Genomic DNA, 18,152 nt, shown 5'->3' on the forward strand with positions numbered 1-18,152 from the left:
TAGGTCGTTACGCGGGTTGAGGTTATATATATATGGCGTGGTGGTTTGGTTTACGATAGAGAAGATAAAAGATACCCTTAACTAGAGTTAGTTGATAGAATCTCCCGGGAGAAACATATAGACGATGATAACCAAAAACAAGAAATGCATAATGAAACCATGAAGTGTTCCTTTCTAGTCAACTCAACTATTCTCCTGACTCTCAGATAGTAATGTATAAGTACACCGGCAGATGGAAACAAAAAAAAAAAAAGAAAAAGAACCCCAAGCCCCAAACCCAATCGACCTTTCCTTTCCACAAAACGGAATTAAACTGAACTTTCTAATCATCAAGACCTAACGACCGGCCGCTCTTCATCATCTTTGCGCGGCCGAGTCTAGGCATAATCGGCGGCACGAGGCCGACGGGGCGGGCTGCGGGATCGGTTTTTGTTGCTTCGACGCGGAGGCGAGCGAGATGCGGACGGAGACCGCGAGTCTGAGTATCTTCTGCCTCCCCGTCCATGCCGAGGCGGAGGAGAGCGAGAGCGGGACACCGAGTCCTTCCGGGGTCGGCGAGCGGGCGGCGAACGCGACGCAGACGGGCTGGCGACTCGGCGTTTACTAGCCGGCGGAGGCGATCGCGATACCGATGAGTAGCGTCTGCCTCCTCGATTGCGTCGGGGCGGGGAGAGAGACCGCGAGGCGGACCTCGAGGGGCTTCGGCCTTTGCAGCCGCGGATGCGAGGGGGCGAGACCGAGCGAGACGGCGACCGGCGCGGCGGATATGGGCTCGCACTCCGAGATGAGCGGGAATCGTAGGATCGAGCGCGATTGCGTCGGGGTGGCGTGCGAGAGCGACTGTCCGAGACGGAGCGTCGGCGGCTTTTCGACACGGGGGATCTGGACCGCGACGGGGTGTAGCTGTAGCTCCGGCGCGAGGAGCCCGAGACGGAGCGGCTGTAAGATCGTCCTCGGCTGACCGAGCGCCCACGGCCCCGGGTGCGCGAAGGGGAGCGGGAGTAGGAATAAGAGCGCGAGCGCGAGCGCGAACGGCCGGTGCAGGTGGAACAGGTGGAGTGAGAGCGGGCAGAGCCCGAGTCCGATCCGGGGCTGGCGGCGCGCGCAGGGAGAGCAGGAACGGTGGGTTTGGGAAGGTTCTTCAGATATTCGCGCATGTCCTCCGTCAACAGACCGAAACCGATACTGGTGAAGTAGTTGATGGAGAAGCGGGTGTTGCGCGGGTTGTCCAGCGGGAACAGACCCTCGAAACTGGGACGCAGGATTTCGTCTCGCATGCGTTCGTGCAACTTCGGCATGCCCAGGTGCTCCCCGAGATCCTGGAAGAGAATCTTGATAAAGATACGGCTGCTCGACGTCGTCTCCTCCTCGTTCAAGTGGATGATCGACATAACATGCCAGCCGATGGCGTCGTTGCTAAGCATGTGGCCGAAGAAACGCGCAATGTTGCGCAACCGGTTGGTTTCGTAGCGATGGATGGTGTCGTAGTACTTGGCGAACGCGGCTTCGAAGAGGTCGGACCACAGGCGGTTGATCTTCGAGAATCGCTCACCGATGAGGCCGTAGAATTTGGAGTAAGTTCTTTCTTGCGAGCAACATTCGATGATCATGGACGGGAGTTCCGGCTCCAGGCCGGGCGGCAACGAGATCTTCATCAATTTGTGACAGCATTCTTCGAAATCGATACTGGACATGATGGTCAAGTAGATCGTTCGTCGCAGGTTGACCAGGTTGGTGTTGCTCTGGTCTTTGATATCCATCTTCTGGTCTTCGTCTGATTCGTCGTCGGAGCTCTCGTCGGAATCGTCCTCGTCCTCCTCGTCACTGCCTTCTCCAAGAATTTCTGCCTTGAGACTTTTGTACGCATCTTCGTGTTCCTCCCACTGCTCATCGTATTTGAAGATGTTGAGGCTGTCCTGGGTCTCGATCTCGTCGTCAAGGCCCACGCGGTGCGTGATTTGGTCTTCCTCCTCAACCAGATCAAGCTCGTCTTTGACAGACGGGTTGTCCTTGTACCGATCCTTGCGGACCTGGAACAGAACCTCGATCATGTACTGCACTCGCTTATCGATGTCGGCCTCGTGCAGAATATTGCGGAATTGATCAAACACGGCCAGGGCGATAGGGCTGCTCATCTCCTCCAGATGTTGTCCCACCTCCCGGGTAAGTCCGACGGCAATTTCCACACTGTCGTCCGTGGGCTTGTGAAGCAGCAGCAGAAGGATCTGAGCCGCCAGCATCTCGTGCGCAACCTGTTGGTTGCATAGATGCGCGATGAACGTCGTCGAGGATATGCAGACCGCCTTGTCGTTTCTCTTGAATGCCTTGCGGAACTGCACGATCAGACGATTGAGCAGCAACTCACCCACCTGGGGCAATTTCGTGTTGACGATGGCCGCCATGGCCGCGTAAATTGGGGTGAACGGCAAACTTGCCGCCTGGGCCTTCATGATGCTTCTGCAGAATAGACCCCGACCGCGCACCAGATTCTCTCCGAACAGCTCTGGCACGATAAACTTGATATTCGACACGTTGACCTTGTTGATCAGACCATTGATCGACTTTTTCAGAGCCTCCCATGCCATACGCTGGTATTCCTTGCTGTTTTTGTCCGTGATCTGCGCCTGCAGCGCGCGCAATCGAGCCGGGGGGATGTAGGTACCACCCGAGCGCATGTTCGTGAGCTTCTCATATTCTGCTTTGGCCGATGCCTGCTTCTCTTCCTCCGTCATCGGCTTCCGTGCCGCCTCTTGCTTTTCATGCTGGCGCACTCGTTCCGCAAGTTGGCGCTCTCTCTCTATGGCACGCTCCGGATCGATACGGGGCGCATCTCCATCCTCCTGGACGGAATCACCCGGCGGCGACCGGCGACGGTTCGGCGAAGGGGAGCGAGAGGGCGGAGAGCGTTTTCGAGATGCCGAAGGCTGGGGAGAGTACGAGGCGCCCGGTGGAGGAGTAGGCACTCGCACTGCCGACTGCAAAACGACCGGATCCGTCATCTTGTGGTGTAAATTTCACCGCACAATTGTGTTTCCCCCTGGGTTCCGGTGAGCTGGGATTGGACTCCGGCGACACGGCGCGAAGGCGTTGGTGGTCTGCGTCGGTCAAGCTGTGAGGCGGCGCAGGGAAGAAGGGAAAGTCTTAGCGTCGCCCGGCGCACGTGACCCGGGCCAAGCTGCCACGGCGGCCAGTTAGTGATGCCGCAGGATGAAGCAAGCACCGTCTGGCCGTCCTCAGCGAGTACGAACAGAATCATCTCCGATCAATCACTATGGTAGGGCTGCGCACCGACCGTTCGGACAATGGGTTCTGATGAACTGACTTGAATCGCTCTCTAGCTGGGCCAACTCGTGGGATCCGCCATGCTCTTGGTCGCTACCGCGATCTTCCTCTACTACACGGCATGGACTCTTCTGATGGTACACTACTCACTACCTTACTCTACGTGGCTATACGTGGCTTTTGCTGACCCTCCTGTTTCCAGCCGTTCGTTGACCCTGGCCATCCGCTCCACGACCTGTTCCCTCCCCGCGTATGGGCTATTCGCATCCCCGTTTTCCTCACCCTTCTGGCCTCCGCCGTGGTTGGTACCTTTATCGGGATCGTGATGATCAACAGCAACAAGAAGAAGGCCGCCAAGGCCAAAGCCGCCGCAAAGAAGAAGACTTGAGCCTCTGCGACTGTCTGCAAAGACTGCGGGAGATAAAAGGGGGACGTGTGTCAAGGAGCATCACCTCAGGGGTTGGAACTGAAGACCGGTTTGTCTGGCAGAGTTGTCGTCATTATACCTACAGTACCGATTGTAACAATACTTCTTTTGCCCCTTTCGTTTTTCTTCATCGGGATGTCTTTTCCATGTAGGTTTACTCCAGCGAAGCAAGGCCAGCCGCGAGACGAGCCGAATGACGAAGGCTTCGGTCATTCGGCAGCTAAATTACAAGCTCGGGGGGTCACGCGTTTTGGAGGGGTGGGAAGTGGAGCATTCCTGGGACATCCAAGATTACAGCGACGACCGGATGGCCACCGCGAGGAGATCGGATCACCGGCGTCATGTTTCAGTCACGTCGGTGGCAGCGTGCCAATGACACGTTGGGGCCTTACAGCTGAGGGCTGTGCTGTCCAGGACCCGTGACCGGGTGCATGCCCAAGGCCAGCGATGGCGAGTGGCGGTTAACGCCGGGGGAATCCTGATAAATAAGATCATGACGGGGCAGCCATGGAATGCGCGACGTGCGAAACCTTGGGAAGCCTGCCAGACAGCCAGATTGCAGGACTGCAGCTCTGGAAGGCCTCCCACGGCCAAGTGGTGCCGGGTCTTTGGCTGCCCCGGAGGCGGATCACGTGGCGGGGACCGGTCGAGACGGGCGTTTGCAGTGTTTGGCTCGACCCCTCTGCAGGCGGACCAATCAATAAACGCAGGTTGGCCTGCGTTTGCCTCGTAGCTTTGGCCGACCGTGGACCAGAGAGGATCTTCGTTCTCCTCGTCCTGCTCCCGGGCTGAAAGGTAAGGCAGCGACGTTGACCCCCGGACACTCGACGGGAGCCCGGTTTGACGTGGGACAGAGTTACGTAGGAGTACGACTTGGGTAGGAGGGAGGGAGGAGGAGGAGGAGGAGGAGGAGGGTACACCGTACGGAGCAGCGGAGTACTACGCAGTACCAGTAGAGCACTAGTAGACAGCCCACCGACTACCGAAGCATGTACCCCGTATGTAGGAAGTGCCTGACTATCGAGTGGCTGGAAGATCCGTCCTGACCGGTCATGCTTCAGGCCCTCTCGCCAGGCCAATCATCACTGGATCCCCGTCATGTGGCAGGGAACCTTACGGGCGAGCCAACGCCGGATACGGTACCCTGGCGGTACCTCCACTCCGGCCGCTCGGTCGCGCATCCCCCGGTCACTAGCAAGTCCCTCCGCCGATAACAGGAGAGATAAGTCAGCCCGGGCTAAACCCATGGAGATGTCATCCATGCTCCTGACCTGATCCGCTTCCCCTCCCCCTCTCTCGCTCGCTCTTCCCTCTGCTCGCTGCTGCCTCTTCCTTCCAACTTCTGCAATCTCCCTGTCGACTGTTTGTCCACCGTCTACCCATCTATCTGCCCTTCCCAATCCTCGCCCGAACTTCATCTTTCGTTGATCCAAACAAGACAACCGGTCTAAGCTGCGCTTCCGTGTTGTCCTTATCGCAGTCCCCCCCCCAGCGTATCAAAGGATACGCCACCATCAACAACCCCCCTCCCCTCTTCCCTGTCCGTCTCGGCCGTTGAACGCGCCATCCCTTCCTTGGAATCCACTGGAATATCTTCAAGACTCTGGTAATCGGTACGTATCCCGACCGAGCCCTGTTTGCATCCGATGCGTGGATGAGTCATGTTGATAAGGGCGTGTTTGTTGACCTCCCTGCAGTGTCGCGACGTGGCTGCCGATAACGCAATACCTCGGGTTCCGTGGCCCCGTTGACATACTTGCTGCTTGCTCCCCGTTCTCAGACCTCGTCAAAGGTCTCGAGAGCGGCCGTCTCTTGCTGAAATCCACTTGCCTCGCCAGAGGCAACCCTGTATTTGAATGCCCCCGGTAGCTTCGGACGACTTCTTCCGCCAGCACACCCAGGGCTCCAGTGATCCCAGCCCGGTCACCGACGATTTGCAGCGAGCCAGTCCAGAGAATGAGCTTGGTGGAAAGAGCAAGAAAAAGGGCAAAAACGGGTCAAAGGGGAAGGCCAAAGCCACCAAAGCCGCCCCAAGACCTCCACCTGAACCTGAAGACTTGTAAGCAGATCCCATCCTTCACCCCGTCGATTCTATGATCACTTGAAATCTTTCCTTGATAGCCCGCTGACATGGGGTGCACGATGTATAGGATCCAAACGTCCTCTCCGTCACCGCCGGAACCGTCTTCGTGTCCAGATCCTCCGTTGGAGCTTCACGCCACCAATAATGTAGCGTCGCCGGCCTTGAACGCGTTGGATACCTTTGAGGAGACGCCAGAGAATGATATCGTCTACCGAACGGATAGTTGGGCAAAAGCCATCCCGTTCGGAAAGAGTCCGCCTACTGATGTTCTTGACGGCGAATTGGCCAGTGGTTCTCCCGGCGGGTTTCTCCTGCATCCCGACAAAGGTGGCTTTAGCAATCCCTCGTCGGCATCTCCCGGAACGAGGCCTTTGAGTTATGGGACTGGATATAACTCGTCCCGGCAGGCATCTGCGGACAGGCGTAAGAGCCACTCCGTCAGTAGCCCTTTTAACCAGATACCTTTACCCCATTTGCCCCAGGCCCATTTTTATGGTGCCCCAGAGATTGATCTTCCCTTGTACTCGGGCCAGAATCGATCGCAAACAGAGGTGTCCTATTCTTTCTGTGCCTTCGATACCATCTCAAGTGTCTCCTCAAAGACACCGAGAATGGCTAACAACGTACTCCTGGTCGGCGGCGATGGATTCCTGGAGGTTCTAGCCATCGAGGCCCACAAAACTCGCCCCATAGGAAAGCTGACAGGTCTTAATGGTCGGGTGATTGAAGCAAAGTTGGTGGTAAGCAATTTGACGAATGACTCCTATGCGCCGTCACGGCCCCATGTTGCCGTCACCATCCATGGGCCCTCGGGCCTGTCCGATGACGAAGGACCTGCATCTTCTACTGGCTCGGAAACAAACGAGAACCCCTCGGTCGCCGTTGGGCGGCAGCCCCCTGCTGAAAAGCGGTCAAACAAAGACGATGCCAAGTATTATCAGACTCGGGTTGAGGTGTACTCCCTGAGAAACGGAGACCATGTTGCCACTCTTTTTGCAACCCAGCCGTCACCCTGCTTTGAAAATATCCCTGGTCTTCCAGTATTCGCGCCGTCGCCCTCTGGCAACCTGAAAATTTTTGCCAGCGGAAACCATGTTGTCGTGGCATCTGGCGCCAGTGGCGAGGTGTTTATCTATAGCATGAACGGTTATCGATGTCTAGGAAAAACCTGGACCAGTATCCAAACCAAAGAAGCCCGGCGCTACTCCGCTTCGTCGAGTTCAACGGACCCGGATGGATCGAGGAATGACTCTCCTCATGGGTTCGCCAATAATGACCATCCTATTATCAACATGGAAGGCCGATGGTTAGCGATCGTCCCGCCATCTTCGGCCTATAGGGGATCGATCCGAGGAACGGTCCCTGCATCCCTGCTACGAGGGAAAACATTTGGACTCGAGACTAGCAGCCCGCCATCAAGACCGGCAGTCACCAGTGCCACTGACGTAGGCGAGGGCGAGAGCTTCTTTGATAAAATGGCCCGGGGCGTTACACAAGAGCTCGTGCGGGGTGCGCGATGGATGGGCGATCAAGGCCTTCAAGCCTGGAACAGTTATTGGAACAAAGATCAGGCCCCAAACACAACTGCGCGCCGCTCGCCTAATATGATGGACTTTCCTCAGCAAGGATACAGTCCTTTCCCGCCCACACATGCCCAAGAAACCCAGTCTGCTACAGCCTCGGAGCCTGACTTGGTCTCAATCATGGACTTGAAGCGGCTGGACGAAAGTGGCGAGACCAAGAGCACCTCGTACACCCCGGTAGCCACATTTCAAGTCCCTAACGGCTGCAGCTTTCTATCGTTTTCGCCGAATGGCTTGATGCTGCTCACTGCCAGCAAAAAGGGCGATGTTCAGTATGTCTGGGATCTGATGCAAGAGAAGCACTGTCGAGCAGGGGCATTCCTGGCCGAAGATTCGGTGACTCCCTGCGCAACTGTGCGCCAGGTTGCTCGCTATGCCCGGTTGACCACTTCGTACATCGTGGACGTCATCTGGTGCCCTCCATCTGGGGACCGACTGGCGATCATCACTCGCAAGGGGACTGTGCACGTTTTCGACCTGCCGCGCAGTGCATTTCAGTGGCCTCCGTTCCGGCGAGCTCGGCCGCCGCCGAGCAAATCGCCTGCTCACGATGTGCCTGCGGACGAACTGTCAGACCGGGCAAGCAGTGCCAACCCGCTCTCCGCGGCATTCAAACTTGTGGGGGGCAAGACGCAGCCGATTCTCGCGGCCGTCCGGGGTCGTACTCCGTCGGCGAGCGCTGCATTCCCTGCCGTGGGTGGATTTGGCATCCCTTCTGCGGCGGGAGTTCGGGGCGGGAAGGTTGTCGCTGCCGGTCTCAGTAAATCAGTGGGAGCGGCGGCTACCGGGACAGTCAACACCCTTCGGCATGCTGGCGAAAACCGCCTCCATCTGTCGGGGCTGGCCCGCGACCCTGCTGCCTCCCGCGTGATCTGGATCACCCACAAGGGCCAGCCATTCCTGGGTCTGGTGAGCAGTGGCGTTTTCCGACTGTACCGAGTCCGCCGGTCGCCGTCCACAAACAAGAACCGGCAATTCCAGTCGGTCATCGGCGCCAAGGAAAACGAGATTCGACTGCCAGCCAGTCTGCAGACCACCTGCGGCGCCATGCCTGTTGGCACCTTCAATCCCGAGACGACGATCACCGCGTCGTGGGCCTTGCCGTCGTCGATTCCACGGCCAGCGGCTGCGTCCAAACTCAAGTGCCAGCCACTCTCCCAGGCGGAGATCGAGACCAACGCGCCGTACCAGCCCTTCCACACCGACCAGCGAGTGAACCTCTTTGTCTACTCGGAAACGAGCGATTCCGACGACGCGCAGACGTCGATTCCCACGGGGCGGTGGGTCTTTGGCGACAGCATGCCGATGTCCAAGCTCCATGTGCGCCCGTTCAGCGCGGGTGGGGATGACGAGGACGACCACGACGAGGTCATGCATGGCCAGCACGGCGGGTTCGGCGGAGAAATGGAGAACCTGATCAGTCTGGGCAACAGTACGGGCCACGTCGAGGAGGTTGTCATCACCACGCGTCGCAAGAAGAAAAACTCCTCTCCGTTCCCTTCGGCTGGTTCTGGGGGCGATGACGGGTTTTTCGAAGATGACTGCGAAGTGCTAGACTTTGCTCAAGATCGAGTTTAACATTTTCGCTCTGTCTGTGATTTCATAGGCATCAAGATTATCCTGGAGGCTTGTTTTCCCTTCGTTTCTTTCTTTATTCTTTCAACATTTTTCCGTCTTTCCCATCAGACTGAGAAGAGACTGGGTAATCTGCAACATTCTAGACATTATATTATTGGGATCGGAGTTGGTTTCTTTTTTTTGGGACAGGCTCCTCCACTCTTTTTATTCCTTTCGTTTGGCATCCATTAATCTTCCCCCGAGGCCGAGGGGAATCTATTCGCTTGCATTGGTCTGTACTGCTGATACATGATATAGTTATTATTATTCTGATTCTTATGATTGTCACCCATCAGATGTTACATACCCCACAACGTGACTTGACTGTACTGAGAATAGATAGACAGGAAAGGATGATTTTTCGGACTTGCGTTTTTGTACTGGGGACGGGCAGTTCTAGAGATTCTATAAACCGAAAACATAGACATAAACAATCGATAATAACCATTCCTATTCTCCCTGACTCTTAAATCTCACTCGCGAGCGCCATCTCGTCTTCCCACCAGCCACGAAACTCTACCAGGCGCTGCGTGCGCACTCGGGCCATCTCCCTGCCCGACTGCGTCTTCATCATGCCCTCCAGCCGCTCCAGCTTCTCCTGGAAATGCTCGATGGCATTGCCCATCTCCCACTCGCCGCCCGCCGGAATAAACTGCCGGCCCTGCGCCCCCAAGAAGGTGAAGCACCGGCCAATGCCCACGGCGCCCAGCGCATCCAAGCGGTCCGCATCCTGCACGATCGCCAGCTCCGCGTACCCCTCCTCCTCGTCTAGCAGGCGACGCACCGCCTCGGGGTCCTTCTTCTCCTTCGAATACGACACATGCGACACGATCGTCTGCACCCGCCGCGCTAGCTCCGGCTCCGCTCCGTGCGACACCATCGCCTGCAGAACGAGCTCGTCCGGTCGTATCCCGTCCCCATTCCCCCCAGCAGAGTCCCCTCCGGTAGACGGAGAGGAAGAGGAAGAAGACGAGGAGGAGGCGACAATCTCCATGACCTGCGGCAGGTACTTCCGGTCGCCGACGTCGTGGAGCAGGGCGGCCAGATCGACGACGTCGGCGTCATAGAGCCGGGTCGGGTGGCGGGCTCGTTCGGCGCGCAGGATGGAGCGCGCCAGCGACACGACGCGGTGCACGTGGGCTGGATTGTGCGAGGGGTCGTGGCTGGCCATGCACGTGTTGACGAAGGTGGTTAGGCGCGTGAAGAGAGTCATTTTTTGTTTCTTTTTTGGGGGTTTGGAGAGGAAAAGGGAGTGAGGGGGTGAGTTTATTTTTGTTTGGGTTGGGGTTGAGTTTTGGTTTCGGTTTTGTTGTGGTAAAAGTAAGTAGGTAATGATCGAGGTCAGGCAGGGAAGGCTAATGTTGTGAGATGTTCGGATGGGCGGAGAATGTGGAGATTACCTTGATAATCCCTCGTCCTCTCACGTCGTCTTGATTTGTGCATCGCTCTTTTACCTGTCGACTGTGGGTTGATCGGCGCTGTCAGGTCGTTCCTTTGGCCCTAATGCGATCTTCTGGGCAGGGATGTGATAGGTATCCGTGAAGATATATCAAGGAGGTCAATGCTAGAATACAGACGTGATGGTATTGAAAATTATTATCACAGCTGAGAAAGGTAGTAAAAAACAGAAAAACTATGAAGGGAATAGCCCCGTATTATGTGTAACAAAGTCCCATTCGCATGTCCGTGTCCCGTAAAGCAATCCATGACCTCCTCGCATTAACACCTCCCCCCCCCCCCTGAATTCGCACCTGGTGTGGCCAGTCTCGTTTTCAACGCGTCGCTTCGACTCGTCTACAGAGCCAGAGCGCCCAGAACCAGACCGATGACTCCCGCAGTCGAGACGCCCAGCTTCAGGGCCGCGGCGTTGGCGGTCTCGCTGGCCTCGGAGCCAGAGCTGGTGCCGGTGGCGCTGGCGCTGGCGCTGGAGCCGGATCCGGAGTGGTGGCCAGTGGAGGCTGTGCATTGAGTTAGCATGTGCTTCTTTTTTTGGGATCAGGATGTATGTAAGGGGGAGAGGGAAGGGGGAAGGGGAAGGGGTGAACGTACAGCCAGTGGCGGAGGAGCTGTCGTCGTCGCTGGTGCCGGTGGTCTTGGAGTCGCTGTTGGAGCTGGCGTGAGTGGCGGAAGAACCGCTGTCGCTCAGCTTGGTCGCCGGGAAGAAGTGGCTGCTGTAGCAGCTGCTCTGGCACTTGGCGTAGCGGTCGGTGTCGCTGGGGGAGCCGGTGCCCTGGGGACAGGCGGCAACGCAGCTGACGGTGTCGTTGGCCTGCGAGTCGCTGGGGCAGGGGACCTTGTAGCACGAAGCAACACAGCAGAGATCGTTGTCAGAGCCTGGAGCCGAGATGTTAGTGAGACATTTGAGATTCGCGAGGGATCGTTATCGCGAGTGGTGGAGATCAGATAGATTGCAGTGGGTTGGGGGCAGAGTGGAGAAGATCGCGACGGAGAGATAACCCGACAATGCGACGAGATAAGATGCAGAGGGCAAGAGATAACAACAACAACAACAACAACCACAATCATCAGGTCAATTACATACACTTCTTCGCGCAGGAGGCCTCGGGAGACAGGCTGGTGGTGGCCGACGCCTCGCCGGTGGAGGTGGACGACTGAGCGACGGCCAGGCCCAGGAGGGCAGTCAGAGCGATGAGGTTGAGCTTCATGGTGACGATAGTGTAGATCTGAAGAGACAGAGATAGATCGAAAGTAATCAAAGGAAGAGAGCTCGAAAGAATCGACGGAACGAGTGATCGAAACGAGAGACTGTGCGGAGAGGAAAGACAGGAGGAGAAGGGAAAAGGGGAAGAGACAAGAAAGAGAAAGACGCCGGGGGGGGAGGATTTTATTTACGGCGTGACTTTAGTTTACCAGCGACTGTCGGGATCTTCCACTTTCTTTCTTTCAGGTTTTATTTTTGCCGTCTGACAGGGCAAAAGCAATAATTGAAACTCAGTGGCGTCCTTTCATTAGCGGGGTTTCACTGGTGGCTAATCAGCTTCACGCGCCGGGCTATACTGGGCCTAGTCTGGCTGTCTAGTGTGTTGTTGAAGATAGCAGAGTTGGCAGCGAGTGACTTGGTTGGAGTCTAGCCTGTCCATTCCCTGATGGCCGTCGCGATGCATGAACGATACCACCCCAGCGTCGAAGGGGCGCAGCCGACGAGAGGTCAGATGGTTGGATCGTTTTCTTTCTCTCGTCCATTCTTTCTTCACTTTTCTTTTTTTTCTGAACCTTTTTTTGCCTGACTCCTGTACGCAGTAGTGAAGGCAAACCCCAGGGTGAAAATCTGGGGAGCCACCAAAAATAGCCCTAGCGCCGCCCCTAAAAACTAGACGGTTTGTTGTCCCACCGCGGGCCTTGGAACCGACAAGAAAATGAGAGCTCGGTGGCGAGTCGTACCACTGCCATCAGTCAACAACTCACGCTCAGGTCGCAATTCCTCCGGGCTGTCCGGCCCAACTTCTGCTGGTCGTTTGGTGGTTGGGAACTGGACTGCTGCTGGCGGCCATAGAGTTGTATGCGGTGTAATTCCCCGATCCGACCAGCAACGTCCTGGCCAATCATGGATGCCTGCAGACGGCCGAGGGCTGTGATGAGTTGACAGAGCGTCGGTACTTTCCACAACGCCCGTACTCTGCCCAGGGCTGCTCGAGCGTAAAGTCGTCCTCTGCGATGGACTCGCGGGAAGTCGCAGTGATCGCGACCAATCAGATCGCCCCATTCACCGGCATGCAAACGCGCCAAACACCCGCCGGTCCTCAGCACATGATGTCGCGACGCTGCGACGCGACTTATCAACCGGACTTTTCCCCTCGTCCAGGCTGGTCATTTCACGTTGTCAAAGCGTGTCATCATGTCCGCCTCCGACGAAGAGTTCTTCAGCGACAACATGGACGACTTTTTGGTCGATGACAGCGCCCTAGAGGCGTCCCCGTCGGATCGGGGTTTTCCGCCGCCAGCCAAGAAGCGTCGTCTGGATGCCGCTGGATCCCAACTGTTCGACGACGACGAGACTGATGAATACGGCTCTGGCTCGGACCTGGCTTCTTTCATTGACAATGCCGGCTCCGACGACCTGCCGTCCCCCAGCCAAGCTCACGGGACCACCCTCGCCAAATCGAAGCTCAAGGCGTTTGTCCCCAAGCAGCAGAACAGCAACCAGGAAAATCTGTTTGTGACGCAGTTGACCCAACCTCCCTCGCCTCCGGAGATGCTGCGGGGTCCACGTTGGCAAAAGCCCAAACCGGAGCCGCCCAAACCTGCATCTCCAGCAGCGCAGCTTCCCACCGACGACGACGAATTCGGCAATGATGACGATCTGGATGCTGCCATCGCGGCCTCTTTTCAATCATACGAGGAAGAACAAACTCGTCAGGCCCCTGTCACCGACAAACCGGCTACGCCGTCAACTCGGAGTCTTTCCGGTGACCAGAAGTCGACCAAGTCCACCAAGACGACCAAGTCCACCAAGACGACCAAGACGAATACGAACAATGCCTCCGCAGACATTTTCGATGAGCTGCCAGACGACGCATTCGACGACGTCGATGAATTCATTGCGAATCTTCCACCACCACTGCCCACGCCACAGAAATCAAGCGGACGGCCTTTGACGTCCTCCAACCGTGTCGCTCGTCAATCGACGCTGTTTGATATGGTTGGGCGGAATCCGGCAAGCAAGTCGCCTCCCGGGGAAAGGACTTGGTATCCGCCGGAAAAACACGGCGAGAAGCCGACGCATCACAAGCTTGTCAAGGAGGCTCTCGATACCTGGGTTTACCCGACAAACCTGGGCAAGACCCGAGAATACCAGTTCAACATTGCCCAACGAGGCCTGTACCACAATCTTTTGGTAGCGCTCCCCACAGGTCTTGGTAAGACGTTCATCGCTGCTACGGTCATGCTCAATTGGTATCGGTGGACACAAGATGCTCAAATCTTGTTCGTCGCCCCGACCAAACCACTAGTGTCCCAGCAGATCTCTGCCTGCTTGAAAATCGCCGGCATTCCCAGGTCTCAGACAATCATGCTGACCGGCGATACTCCACCGGCCACCCGAGCGGAGCAGTGGAAAAGCAAGCGTGTATTCTTTCTGACACCGCAGACCCTGATCAACGACCTTAAGCACGGATATGCCGACCCGAAGCGGATCGTCTTACTTGTCGTCGACGAGGCCCATCGAGCGACTGGAGGTTATGCTTACGTGGAAGTGGTAAAATTCCTCCGACGATTCAGCGAGAGCTTCCGTATTCTGGCCCTGACAGCTACGCCGGGCTCTACCGTGGAATCCGTGCAAGCGGTGGTTGACGGCTTGACTATCTCCAAGGTCGAGATTCGTACGGAACAATCTCTCGACATTCGGCAATACGTGCACGCCCGAAACGTCGAGCGAGAGATATTCCAGAATTCAGAGGAGTTGATCCTGTGCATGGAGCATTTCTCCCGTGCTCTGCAGCCGATGCTCGATAAGCTGAGAGAACTCAATGTCTATTGGGCAACTGACCCCCTGACACTCCACCCGTATTCACTCAACAGGGCTCGAACGGATTGGATGGCTACTCCAGCCGCTCGCAGGTGCCAGATGGGGTTCAGGATGATGGTCAACACGGTATTCACCGTCCTTGCCAGCTGTGCCCACGGCCTTGAACTACTGAAGTATCATGGGATTACGCCTTTTTATCGGCACCTGCTGAGCATGCAGTCCAACGAAACCGGCCTGAAAAATGGCAGATATAAGAGAGAACTCATGGAGGATGAGAACTACCAAAGACTCACCGGTTACCTCAAGGCGTGGACGAAGAACCCCGAATTCATTGGCCATCCGAAGCTGCACTATCTCAAAGAAGTAGTCTTGAACCACTTTCTGGATGCCGGGGAAGGACAGGACGGAAATACCAGGGGTCCCACCCGAATCATGATCTTTGTCCATTTCCGAGACAGTGCTGAAGAGGTGACGCGGGTCCTAAAGAGACACGAGCCCATGATCCGACCCCACCTCTTCGTCGGCCAGTCCAAAGCCAAAGGCTCGGGCGGCATGAACCAGAAAACGCAGCTCGAGGTCGTGCAGAAGTTCAAAGACGGGGTGTACAATACGCTCGTGGCGACCTCGATTGGTGAGGAAGGCCTGGATATCGGTGAGGTTGATCTCATTGTCTGTTACGACGCCTCTGCCTCGCCAATCCGCATGCTCCAACGTATGGGTCGGACGGGCCGAAAGAGGGCGGGAAATATCGTGGCGCTACTCATGCAGGGGAAAGAAGAGGAAAGGTTACTCTCGGCCATAGACAACTACGAGAAAATGCAAGAGATTATAGCTAGTGGCAAACGCTTCACCTTCCACAACGACCTGTCGCCACGCATTCTGCCGCCGGGGGTTCGTCCCGCTGTCAAGAAGCAAAAAGTCGATATACCCGCCGAAAATGACACCGACGAGCTGCCGGAACCGAAGAAGACCCGCAAAGCAACTAAAAAGCCCCCCAAGAAATTTCACATGCCGGACAACGTCGAGACCGGTTTCACCAAGGCGTCGGACCTCGCCGCTGGTCGCACGCGAAAATCCAAGGGTACGCCGAAAAAGCGAACACCAACGCCACAGCCCGCGGAAATGCCGGCCGATAAGGATGTTTTGCTGACCGCGGCACAGCAAAGCGAGCTTGACCTGTATTACGGCAACGTCGGCGAGACCAGTCCGCAGTTCATCCGACCTCCTCGCCATGACGCTTTCCCCAAGCTGCAGTCAGTGTCAAGGCCGACAAAGGCCGTGAAGCATGGGTCAGTCACCCGTCGTATGATTGGGACGCTGCAAAAAATGAACCTGTTGGATGGCGACTGCGAGGAACGCTTCCAAAGAGTGTTGAGCCTCGAGTCTCGAAGACCGCCGGAAGATGCACTTGTGCCAAACGTACAACCTTCTAATCACAAGCGCAAGAGACGATCGAATCACAAATCCAAAATCTCCAAATCTCCTCGATCGGTACATGGAGGCCCTAATAATGAGAATCACCCCCCGAAATCCCCGACCCCGTTGCTTTCTTCCGTCGCCGACCATCCAGAATCGGTACCATTCTATGCATCCCAAAAGAGCGAACTCGAGAAGATGGATGACGATTTCGACCCCCCTGATTTCTACACCCTTCTCGGTCGAGGTTCTGAGCGCAGGCCGTGAAAGCAGAACTGGATTGTGTTGGACGAAGACCGCGGTGGTCGGGTCTTTTGGCTATCATGACTGGACGGCTTGTGTTTTTCTTTGGGTTCAGGATGGACGTCTAACAAGAGTAATTCTTTTTTTCGGGGATCAGATCGTGATGCACTGGCATTGCGACCACCTTACTACACCGAGGGGAAATCAATGATAGTAAGCCACTGAAATCAAGCAATCCCATAGTAATAAAAGTAGGCTCTGTAGAACATTCATGGATGCAAAGGTAGTCAGACAGAATGAGTGATCGTCGGAAATGTCCCTACTGGTGCGTGGTGATAACAGACCCGTGCATCAGATAGAGGGCGTACTGGCAACTGCCACATCCTGCACTTCCCACCACGCACCTTTCTCCGGGCTGCGGCCAACTCGAGAGAGCGGGAGATCGCAAGTAAACAGCAGACAGCACCAGCAACTTCACATCTCCAACCATGGCGGACGCTCAATTCGACAGTGCGCTGTAGGTGGCCCTGACAGACAGACCCCTCTCCTTATCCCCGACATGCAGCATCCCCTCTCATGCCAGCATTTCCATTCCACCCAACTTACCCCACCTGGTGCCTATTGCTGACCATCATACCTGTTTCCCAGCGACCTTCTTCGACGCCTCAACCCCCGCGACACCAAGCAGAACCTGCAGGCGATCACCTCCATCGTCCCCGATCTCACCGAAGACCTCCTCTCCTCCGTGGACCAGCCCCTCGAGATCCGCCGCTGCCCCAAGACGAACCGCGACTACCTGCTCTGCGATTACAACCGGGACGGAGACAGCTACCGATCGCCCTGGAGCAATGAATTCGACCCCCCTCTGGACGACGGCACCGTGCCCAGCGAGCGCGTGAGAAAGCTCGAAGTCGCCGCCAACGAGGCCTTCGATGTCTACCGAGAGCTGTACTACGAGGGCGGTGTCGGCAGCGTCTACTTCTGGGACTTGGATGACGGGTTTGCCGGCGTGATTCTTTTGAAGAAGGGTGGGTTTAAGTTCCTCCTTTCCCCCGTCATCCCAATTTATATGGACGAGAAATGCGGTGGTTGTGGTTGAAGCTGACTCGGAATAGGGGTAACGCCGGGTGCGAGGAGCTCGGGAGAATGGGACAGCATCCATGTGTTCGAGGCGACTGACCGAGCCCGCATGTCTCACTATAAGCTGACCAGTACCGTGATTCTTCACTTGGCTAACGCCACCGAGGCGTTGGGAGAGATGGATCTGAGTGGAAACATGACTCGACAGGTCGAGGTGGATTTGCCCGTGGAGTCGGACGCAAGCCATGTGGCCAACGTCGGTCGTTTGGTTGAGGATATGGAGCTGAAGATGAGGAACTTGCTGCGTATGTTTCTTTGCCTCTCTCCCTCCCTCCTTCTCTTGTTTTTCTTGTCGCTGATCAAATTGTGTTGCAGAGGAGGTTTACTTCGGCAAAGCCAAGGATGTCGTGGGTGAGCTGCGCAGTAAGTTGATGCCCATACATGATAATCAGCGTGTTTTGCTTCATGTTAACCTGTCATAGGTCTCTCGTCCTTGTCGGAATCCAGCAAGGAAAAGGCCACCCATCTGGAGATGATTCGATCCATGCAGAAATAATCAGCTCCGGACATCTTCGGGGCTGGATATCTTTAGCGAATTTGTCAGAGCGACTGTTATTTCTACAACTGCCTGTGCTATCATATTGTCTTCTGTGTGTTCCACTGCACTTCCAGTTTCCTGTATGTAGATTTCTTGAGTTCAAGGTTCCTGGAGATCCTAGATCTAATTGATTGAGAAAAGTAGTATCAAACACGTAGTATTTTAATTCTTAACAATTGGTAGTATTTGTCACGTAGGTGACTTTACTTGGGTATCATAAATCACTGCCATTCGCCAGAGAAAAGACTGCCTCACAGGCGATGCTCTTCTCGGTCAAGCAAAACAATCAAAACGCTAAACTTCCGACAGAATCTGCCTGTCCAGAAGCGACGCAAAAC

The 18,152-nt window shown here is 55.9% G+C and overlaps 7 protein-coding genes across 7 annotated transcripts; 4 read left to right on the forward strand and 3 right to left on the reverse strand.

The window, feature by feature from the left end:
• Positions 1-236: 236 nt before the first annotated feature.
• Positions 237-3,093, reverse strand: P170DRAFT_440308 (MIF4G-domain-containing protein). Its single transcript, XM_024850044.1, has one exon. It carries the CDS (start codon positions 2,997-2,999, stop codon positions 378-380), a length of 2,622 nt encoding a protein of 873 aa, XP_024700469.1. The 5' UTR covers positions 3,000-3,093; the 3' UTR covers positions 237-377.
• Positions 3,094-3,221: 128 nt separating this feature from the next.
• On the forward strand, positions 3,222-3,875 carry P170DRAFT_440309 (dolichol phosphate-mannose biosynthesis regulatory protein). The gene is made up of 3 exons (XM_024850045.1): positions 3,222-3,274; positions 3,339-3,419; positions 3,485-3,875. The coding sequence occupies exons 1-3, from the start codon at positions 3,272-3,274 to the stop codon at positions 3,668-3,670; spliced, it is 270 nt and encodes an 89-aa protein (XP_024700470.1). The 5' UTR covers positions 3,222-3,271; the 3' UTR covers positions 3,671-3,875.
• Positions 3,876-5,565: 1,690 nt separating this feature from the next.
• On the forward strand, positions 5,566-8,953 carry P170DRAFT_479691 (uncharacterized protein; the record flags this gene model as incomplete). Its single annotated transcript, XM_024853707.1, has 2 exons — positions 5,566-5,768; positions 5,860-8,953. 2 exons carry the CDS (start codon positions 5,566-5,568, stop codon positions 8,951-8,953), a joined length of 3,297 nt encoding a protein of 1,098 aa, XP_024700471.1.
• A 252-nt stretch (positions 8,954-9,205) lies between these two features.
• On the reverse strand, positions 9,206-10,636 carry P170DRAFT_274357 (HD domain-containing protein). Its single transcript, XM_024843160.1, has one exon. It carries the CDS (start codon positions 10,203-10,205, stop codon positions 9,459-9,461), a length of 747 nt encoding a protein of 248 aa, XP_024700472.1. The 5' UTR covers positions 10,206-10,636; the 3' UTR covers positions 9,206-9,458.
• Positions 10,496-11,927, reverse strand: P170DRAFT_274320 (uncharacterized protein). Its single transcript, XM_024843159.1, has 3 exons — positions 11,535-11,927; positions 11,042-11,326; positions 10,496-10,950 (listed from the first exon to the last, which is right to left on the reverse strand). Exons 1-3 carry the CDS (start codon positions 11,656-11,658, stop codon positions 10,787-10,789), a joined length of 573 nt encoding a protein of 190 aa, XP_024700473.1. The 5' UTR covers positions 11,659-11,927; the 3' UTR covers positions 10,496-10,786.
• Positions 11,928-12,403: 476 nt separating this feature from the next.
• On the forward strand, positions 12,404-15,766 carry mph1 (3'-5' DNA helicase). Its single transcript, XM_024850046.1, has 2 exons — positions 12,404-15,558; positions 15,639-15,766. The coding sequence occupies exons 1-2, from the start codon at positions 12,849-12,851 to the stop codon at positions 15,650-15,652; spliced, it is 2,724 nt and encodes a 907-aa protein (XP_024700474.1). The 5' UTR covers positions 12,404-12,848; the 3' UTR covers positions 15,653-15,766.
• Positions 15,767-16,594: 828 nt separating this feature from the next.
• cap2 (F-actin-capping protein subunit beta) lies at positions 16,595-17,952 on the forward strand. Its single transcript, XM_024850047.1, has 5 exons — positions 16,595-16,653; positions 16,785-17,164; positions 17,252-17,521; positions 17,592-17,639; positions 17,699-17,952. The coding sequence occupies exons 1-5, from the start codon at positions 16,625-16,627 to the stop codon at positions 17,770-17,772; spliced, it is 801 nt and encodes a 266-aa protein (XP_024700475.1). The 5' UTR covers positions 16,595-16,624; the 3' UTR covers positions 17,773-17,952.
• The last annotated feature ends 200 nt before the right edge of the window (positions 17,953-18,152 follow it).

This window comes from Aspergillus steynii, assembly GCF_002849105.1.
Source record: "Aspergillus steynii IBT 23096 chromosome Unknown P170scaffold_8, whole genome shotgun sequence".
Taxonomy (NCBI): Eukaryota; Fungi; Ascomycota; class Eurotiomycetes; order Eurotiales; family Aspergillaceae; genus Aspergillus; species Aspergillus steynii.

What these genes read in the sequence shown, in the direction of transcription:
- P170DRAFT_440308 (XM_024850044.1), bottom strand. Translation starts at nt 2,999, where the DNA reads ATGACGGATCCGGTCGTTTTGCAGTCGGCAGTGCGAGTGCCTACTCCT.
- P170DRAFT_440309 (XM_024850045.1), top strand. An exon ending in CGGCATGGACTCTTCTGATG is followed by an intron (nt 3,420 to 3,484) that starts GTACACTACTCA and finishes TCCTGTTTCCAG; the next exon opens with CCGTTCGTTGACCCTGGCCA.
- P170DRAFT_274357 (XM_024843160.1), bottom strand. Translation starts at nt 10,205, where the DNA reads ATGACTCTCTTCACGCGCCTAACCACCTTCGTCAACACGTGCATGGCC.
- P170DRAFT_274320 (XM_024843159.1), bottom strand. Translation starts at nt 11,658, where the DNA reads ATGAAGCTCAACCTCATCGCTCTGACTGCCCTCCTGGGCCTGGCCGTC. An exon ending in GGCCTCCTGCGCGAAGAAGT is followed by an intron (nt 11,327 to 11,534) that starts GTATGTAATTGA and finishes TCTCGGCTCCAG; the next exon opens with GCTCTGACAACGATCTCTGC. An exon ending in CAGCTCCTCCGCCACTGGCT is followed by an intron (nt 10,951 to 11,041) that starts GTACGTTCACCC and finishes CTCAATGCACAG; the next exon opens with CCTCCACTGGCCACCACTCC.
- mph1 (XM_024850046.1), top strand. Translation starts at nt 12,849, where the DNA reads ATGTCCGCCTCCGACGAAGAGTTCTTCAGCGACAACATGGACGACTTT.
- cap2 (XM_024850047.1), top strand. Translation starts at nt 16,625, where the DNA reads ATGGCGGACGCTCAATTCGACAGTGCGCT. An exon ending in CGTGATTCTTTTGAAGAAGG is followed by an intron (nt 17,165 to 17,251) that starts GTGGGTTTAAGT and finishes GACTCGGAATAG; the next exon opens with GGGTAACGCCGGGTGCGAGG. An exon ending in TGTCGTGGGTGAGCTGCGCA is followed by an intron (nt 17,640 to 17,698) that starts GTAAGTTGATGC and finishes AACCTGTCATAG; the next exon opens with GTCTCTCGTCCTTGTCGGAA.